General features: G+C 41.0%; 1 protein-coding gene across 1 annotated transcript; it reads left to right on the top strand.

Annotated features, from left to right (window-relative positions):
• The first annotated feature begins 678 nt into the window (after positions 1-678).
• Positions 679-1,323, top strand: LOC107624676 (sex-lethal homolog). The gene is made up of 2 exons (XM_016327132.1): positions 679-692; positions 789-1,323. Exons 1-2 carry the CDS (start codon positions 679-681, stop codon positions 1,321-1,323), a joined length of 549 nt encoding a protein of 182 aa, XP_016182618.1.
• Positions 1,324-7,952: the final 6,629 nt, after the last annotated feature.

The raw sequence follows: 7,952 nt of genomic DNA, 5'->3' as shown, positions 1-7,952 counted from the left end.
CACTGTCGGAATGAGAGACTGCCGTTGCCGTCGCCCATCACACTCTGGAGATTCCCTCTTCGTGCTGTTGGCATTCTCTAAGACTCGAAGTCTCCAACCCCTGTTCGTTCTCACCAATCGCCTGGTCGCCATCGTCCGTCACAATCAACCGCTCTCTATTGTCCGTCGAATGTCAGTGCTCACTGCTAGTGCTTGTTCTTTGTTTTTTGCTGTTGCTCCGTTTGGAAATCTAACCTTCTTCGTGCTGTTTCTTTGACGGTCAGTGATCGTTGTCCCGCTCGTTTCCTGGTCTCTATCTCTGTTATGCTTTTGCCCCTCTGCTAAGCTCAGAACAAAGGCAATGCACAATGGCTTCATTTTGTTTTTAATTTTTGTTTTTTATTCTTCATTCTGAGTATTGATTTTTGTTTGAGATTCTGCTAGTGCTACTCATATTAAAATTTGAATCATTGAATGATTAGCTCTGTTCTTGTGCTATATTGTACATTTGTATTCTGTTTTCTTATTTTGGATTGAATCATTGAATGATTAGCTGATTTAGCTCACTGGGTAACCTTGTTAGTCTTTATTAAAATTGTGCTAACTTTTATGTTTTGTGACTCAACTGTGCTTAAATTGTGATTATCTTGATAACTTAATTGTACTTAGATTGAATAATTAATTGATTATTGATTATCGATGGCTGCTCTGCTGTGTTACTCTTTTGTGTTTTGTGATTCTTATATATAGTGATGTGCTCTTATAGAGTGATGTGCTGCATTGTGACTGTCTTGATGACTTAATTGTAGAAGAGGAGGAACAATAGGTCATGTCAAGGATACTAAAGTTTGGATCCGAGAAGAGTATCGACGATTGGAGAACGAGTCCTTCTCAACTTTTGTGGATAATCTCCCAGAAGACATATCAAAGAGAGAACTGTTTCAACTGTTTAGTTGGACTGGATGCATAAATGACATATACTTATCGAGAAAACAAAAGAATGGGGGTATATACATTTTTGTGTTTATACGATACACAACAAAAGGAGGGGCCTTGAAGGCTACAACAGAGATGAATCGTATGAGATTGAGAGGCAAGGTTATTTTTGTGGGGAAAGCTAAATACAAGAGAAGTTCCGAGGTAAAAGACACGAGTAAGATCCATCACAGAGGTGATACTCGAAATGTTATGGCTCGTCAAATGCTACAAGAAAGAGAAGAGACCCAGAAAATCTCAGCTATCTCCAATAAATATTTGACGAAGGAGAAAACAGTTCAAGATCCACATGGAAATGGGTGGACAAAGAAGGTGGAAGTGGTTGTCACGAAAGAAAACTTCGTCTAGTTGTAGAAAAGCCTAGTTAGGGGAATGATGAAGGCTATTGACTTCAGGTCATTGAAGGAATCGATTGCGAATAATTTTTCTCATGTTATTTAGGTGCACGAAATGGGTGCATATAATGCTTTGTTGACCTTTGACAGTCTCTTGAATGCAGAAGAGAGTTACACATTCAAAATGAATAGCCTAATATAGTTGTTTCATAGTGTGTGGATGTGGGACAAGTCGGAGAGAAGTGAAACTCGAAGAGTGTGGCTAGAATGCTTTGGGGTCCCTTTACATGCATGGTCTGTGGATACTTTTAGGTTAATTAGAATCCAATGAGGTGAGGTGGTTGGGTGTGATAACGTGATAGAATTGTGCATCTCCTTTAGTGTCGACCGTGTACAAATTGATACCTGTGTAATGGATGTGATCAATGAATGGGTCCATATGACATTAGGCACTAGTGGCTTTGACGTTTTGGTAAAAAAGGTGGGACGTGAAACATATGGCATGAATGGTTACTTGGAAAAGGTGGGAGCTGACGAGGGAAGCTATGAACAACTTAGGAACATATCTATTAGGGTTTGTGATGATGTAGCTATAACGTCGCAAAGGCCAACAAATTCGACAAGCAATGCAGATCAGCAACAAAAGTGGTAATCTATGTGCTGCGGGAGGAGGTTGAAGAAGAGGCTAGATTGGTAGATTTAGAAACAATTTTGAATGAGTGGAGTTATAAAAATTTAAGTCACCATAAATTGAAATTGGTAACGTATCAATCTAATAATGGTGATATTGAAGGCATGGCAGATTTAGTGGGATATGAGGTGAGTAATAAAGTGGATTCTGAGCTAACTATTCCCTTAGATTATGGGTGTAAATCTAATGGGTTGGACAGGGAGGAAATAAGGATTAATGTGTTTGAACCGAAAATGAGGCCCACCAACAAAAATAGAAGCTGCAAGAAAGTGTGGGGCCATGAAGGCCCAAGCTCCAAAGTAACTCAATAGGTTGGATCCGCGGATGTCTATCATGGGCCAGTCTTGGAGCGAGTGGGTTGTGCTTGTTTTAGGCCGGTCATGAAGTCAACGGGTCGGGCTAGGATGATCCAGCAGGGTACTGCCGCAACTGCCATGGTTGCCTCTACTCCTAGGGATTTTTATGAATCGGGGGATGTGGTTTCAAGGCTAGGAGAAGCACGAACCCTTCCTGGTGAAGAACGACTAGCGACTGCTGGTACAGAAGATGCGCGTTGGCCACTACACAAGTTAGGGGTTGGTGGTTGGGCGAACGGTGTAGGAGCAAACTGGAGAGGAGGAGGATGACTTGACCAGGGTGTTGAGGATACGTTGACAGCGCGGTTGTGCCAGATAGAAGATGAACCTCACTCATCTGTTGGTGCGCTGGAAATGGCACATGATGGTGAGAATAAGGAGGCTCGGAGGGGGAGACATGCGGTTGCAGATTAGTAAATCATGATGGAGGGTCTGATGGGCTAAAAAGGGATATGGGCGTGGAAGACGGGTCTAATAATGGATACGGTGATGGTGATGACTCTGAACACTGTGGCGGAAATAATCAAGAAATTGTTAATTTAGGGTTTGGAATGGAAGTGGTTATTGACAGAAATATACCGGTATTTAATGACAGAGATGGCTATGACAATGATGAGGACAATTTGGGGTACACAGCACATGCCAACGATGATGAAGCCAGTGACAATGAGGGTTTAACATTGGATGAGAAACTGTTGGAAAACCAAAGAACCTGGGAATTAGCAAAGGAGTTAAAAGCAATGCTATATAATGAAGAAGATGACATTATGGCTATGCTCCAACAACAGAATAAAGAAATTGCTCAGAAAAGAAGATTGGTGAAACAGAAGGCAAAAGCTAGACAAAACAGACCCAAAACTCATAAAAAGGTGTGCAATAATTTATTGAAATAATTTTTAGTTCTTGGAATATTAGGGGGTTGAGGGTTGATGGAAAACTGAGGATAGTAAAGGACCTGAAGCGGAAATATAGATTAAATATGTTAGATTTGATGGAGACTAAAAGACAGTTAGTGACTAAATTTGATATATAAAAAATTTAGGAGAATGGTTGTTCGGGGTGGGACTTTGTTGAGTTCGATGGTGCACCTGGTGGGTGTTGTTAATATGGGATGATGAGTTTTTTAAAATAAGAAATAGTTATAAAGGTGAAAGATGGTTGTGTGTTGAAGGGGAATTGTTGAAGAATAATTTGATTTGTACTTTTATTTTAGTTTATGGTGCACATGTTAGAGATGAGAAGCTTGTTGTGTGGGAGGAGTTGAGTTACATAGCTAGTTTATGCCAGGTTCCCTGTTGTTTCATGAGACTTTAATGAGATTGTATAGGTGGAGGAAAGACGAGGCACTAATAGATTATCCTTATCAGTGGAAGACTACAAGAATTGGATACATGACATGGATTTGATGGACTTGCCGATGACTGACTGCAAGTTTACATGGTTCAGAGGTCGATCCTGCAACCGTATCGATAGGGTTATGGTTAGTTTGGAATGGCTTGAGGAGTTTCGAAAGATTCGATTACAAGGTGGTTCAAGGGGTTTGTTTGATTATTGTCCTATTATAGTGGAATATAAGAGGCATAGAGATGGGCCGAGGCCGTTTCGAAGTCTTGACTCGTAGTTTATACATGAAGGTTTCCTGAGGATGGTCAAGGAGGAATGCAGAGGACTAGGAGAGACGCAATTCACAGATAAATTGAAAGCCTTGACAGTTTCTCTAGAAAGATGGCATAAAGATAATTTTGGTGACACAGACAAGAAAATCATGAAGTTTGAATAAGAGATTAAAAATATTGATGACTGGTACACGAAATTGTGATTCACACTTTTCACAACTTCACACAACTAACCAGCAAGTGCACTGGGTCATCCAAGTAATAAACCTTACGTGAGTAAGGGTCGATCCCACGGAGATTGTCGGCTTGAAGCAAGCTATGGTCATTTTGTAAATCTTAGTAAGGCGGATTCAAATGGCTATGAAGTTTTGATAATTAAAAGATAAATAAAACATAAAATAAAATAGAGATACTTATGTGATTTATTGGTGGGAATTTCAGATAAGCGTTTGGAGATGCTTTGTTGCTTCTGAACCTCTGCTTTTCTATTGCCTTCTTCCAACCATGCGTGCTCCCTTCCATGGCAAGCTGTATGATCCTCTCGGATGAAAAATACCAGGTACGATATCTGCACGGCTAATCAACTGTCGGATTTCTCGTCTCGGATGAAAAATACCATGTACAGCTACTGCACGGCTAATCATCTGTCGGTTCTCACTAGCGTCGGAATAGGACCCTTATCCTTTTGCACACTGTCACTGCGCCCAACATTCGCAAGTTTGAAGCTCGTCACAGTCATCCCTTTCCAGATCCTACTCGGAATACCACAGACAATGTTTAGACTTTCTGAATCTCAGGAATGCTGCCAATCATTCTAGCCTATACCACGAAGGTTCTAATCTCAGATTTGGATGCTCTATTGTCAGGAGAGACGATGTGAATTGCAAATCAGAGACCTAAGAGAATATACTCTGGTTGTCGTCCAATGACTACGTTGAACATCATGTAGACCGCTTGTGGTTGTCAGGCACGCGGATCTTGGCTAAGCGAGTAACGAAGATAGTGGGTGATTGTCACGGGTCACCTTTTCATTCTGACTTAAATGAATTAAGTACGAGAGTATATCTTGAAAAAGAAATAGGCGTGAATTGAAAGAGAAAAACAATAGTACTTGTATTAATTTATGAAGAATAGCAGAGCTCCACACCTTAATCTATGGGGTGTAGAAACTCCACCGTAGAAAATACATAAGTAAAAAGGTCTAGGCATGGCCGTGAGGCCAGCCTCCAAATGTAACATAAACGTGTTCCAGTCTATGGTAGATGCGAATACAATAGTAAAAAGTGCTATTTATACTAAAATAGTTACTAGGGATTACAGAAAATGAGTAACTAAGTGCAGATAGTGCAGAAATCCACTTCCGGGGCCCACTTGGTGTGTGCTTGGGCTGAGCATTGAAGCTTTCACGTGCATAGGCCATCCTTAGAGTTAAACGCCAGCTTGGGTGCCAGTTTGGGCGTTTAACTCCAGTTCTGGTGCCAGTTCTGGCGTTTTACTCTAGAAAAGGGTCTCAGGTGGGCGTTTGAACGCCAATTTGGGCCATCAAATCTCGGGCAAAGTATGGACTATTATGCATTGCTGGAAAGTCCAAGATGTCTACTTTCCAACTCAATTGAGAGCGTGCCAATTGGGCTTCTGTAGCTCCAGAAAATCCACTTCAAATGTAGGAGGGTCAGAATCCAACAGCATCTGCAGTCCTTTTTCAGCCTCTGAATCAGATTTTTGCTCAGGTCTCTCAATTTCAGCCAGAAAATACCTGAAATCACAGAAAAATATACAAACTCATAGTAAAGTTCAGAAATATGATTTTTGAATAAAAATTAATAAAAATATAATAAAAAGTAACTAAAATATACTAAAAACTATGTAAAAACAATGCCAAAAAGGGTATAAATTATCCGCTCATCAATGACATGGTGGGTGATGGGGTTTATGATGGAACAGTGGAGGCAAAAAGAAGGGCTCTTGTGGTTGCTGTGAGAAATGGTATGTGAGAAAAGAACTACATTGGAAGCAGATGTCTTGTTCTAGACATGCGAGGGACATTGATAAGAACACGAGGTACTTCCATAACTTAGGTTCTGCGAGAAGGAGAAATAATAGGATTGATGCGCTACTCATTAATGAAAAATTGATAAGGAATCAAGCTAGAATTAAGATTGCGATTAGGGATTTTTATAAGAACCTATATCATCAGGAAGTGTCTCCCTTGGTGGGGTTCAGGGACGGTCTAGTGGAAAGGATTGGTGAAGCGGATGCTTGGCTTTGAAGGTGCAACCGACTTCTGAGGAGGTTAGAAAATCAGTGTGGAATTGTGAATCGTCTAAGACTCCAGGAAGTGATGGATACAACATGAACTTCATAAAGAGGTGTTGGACTGAAATTGGCTCTGAATTTACGGCAGCGGTGTTGGGTTTTTTCCTGACTTCCAAGTTACCGGCGGATGCTAATCTCACTTCGGTGGCGCCGTCCCCTAAGTTTATTGGTGCAAAGGAAATCAAAGACCTTAGGCCGATTAGTATGGTGGGTTGTGTGTATAAAGTCATTTCGAAAATGCTGGTAAGAAGGATGCGAGCAATAATGCCACGGCTAGTAGGTAAGACTCAGATTGCTTTTGTTAAGGGGTGGAAGATTCATGACCGGACTCTTATTGCATTTGAAACTGTTCAATGGATTAAATTAAGAAAGAAGAAAGCGGTGATAATAAATTTAGACTTCCAAAAAGCATATGATAGAGTCAAGTGGAGTTTTGTGGACCTTGTGTTGCAAAAGATGGGTTTTGGACGAAGATGGAGGGGTTGGGTTATGGAATGTGTAAGTACGTACTCTATGTCAGTACTGATAAATGGTTCGCCATCTAAGCCGTTTAAGATAGAAAGGGGCCTGTGACAAGGTGATCCACTGTCTCCATTTTTGTTTGTACTTGTCGTTGATGTTCTACATAGGATGTTCGGGGAGGCGATAAGAAACGGGCGCATATCGCCGCTACTGGTTAGTAAAGATCATATTGAGTTGTCGCATCTTTAGTTTGCGAATAATACTATTCTGTTTTGTCCCCAGAGGAAGAGACCATTAAGAATTATAGGAGGATCCTTTGTTGTTTTAAGTTGATGTCGGGACTAAGTATTAATTTTGATAAATCTAGCTTGATTCCAATTAATTGTGATGATCAGTGAGTACAGCGTATGTGTAGCGTGCTGGGCTGTAAGGTAGCCTCTCTTCTAGTGAAGTACTTGGGGATCCCATTAGGAGCTAACCCGAGGTTGGTTAAGGCTTGGAAGCCCATTATAGATAAAGTGAAGGGGAAGCTTAGCATATGGAAAGCCAAGGTTCTTAATAAAGCCGGTAAGTTGGTGCTCATTAAATCTGTGTTGAACAACCTCCCTGTCTATTATTTGAGTTTATATAAAATGCCAAAGGCTGTTGCAGAGAAACTGATTCCCTTATAGAGAAGATTTCTATGGAGTAAGGAGGATGGAAGGAATGGTATAGCCATGGTAAGGTGGGAGGTGGTGCAGGCTCCCAAAAATTTTAGTGGGTTGGGCATCGGGGGATGCCATGGTGCGTAACACAACCCTTCTATTTAAGTGGTGGTAGCGTTTTTCGAAGGAGGAGTATCTATTATGGAAGTAGGTGGTTTGCTCTTGTAATAACCTGAACCTAAATGTGCTGCTGTCATCCCAGGTATTACCTGCCCAAGGGGGTCGTGGAAGGATATTTTCCATATACAGTTCAAGGATCAACAAGTAAGACAGAAGATGATTACTGGGTTGTCGATGGAGATTGGTGAAGGGAGAGGAACTCGGTTATGGAAGGATGTATGGCTACGTGTTAGTTCTTCGAAAGATCAATTTCCGAGGCTTTTCTCAGTTTCAAACCAAAGAGGATCCGTTATAGGAGATTGTGGGTTCTGGGATGGGTTAGAGTGGAGATGGAACTTCCAATAAAGGCGAGAGCTATTCCAATAGAAGTTAGATTT

The sequence above is a fragment of the Arachis ipaensis genome, unplaced genomic scaffold (genome assembly GCF_000816755.2).
Source record: "Arachis ipaensis cultivar K30076 unplaced genomic scaffold, Araip1.1 Aipa1336, whole genome shotgun sequence".
Taxonomy (NCBI): Eukaryota; Viridiplantae; Streptophyta; class Magnoliopsida; order Fabales; family Fabaceae; genus Arachis; species Arachis ipaensis.
This window is presented reverse-complemented; position numbering and strand designations above follow the sequence as displayed.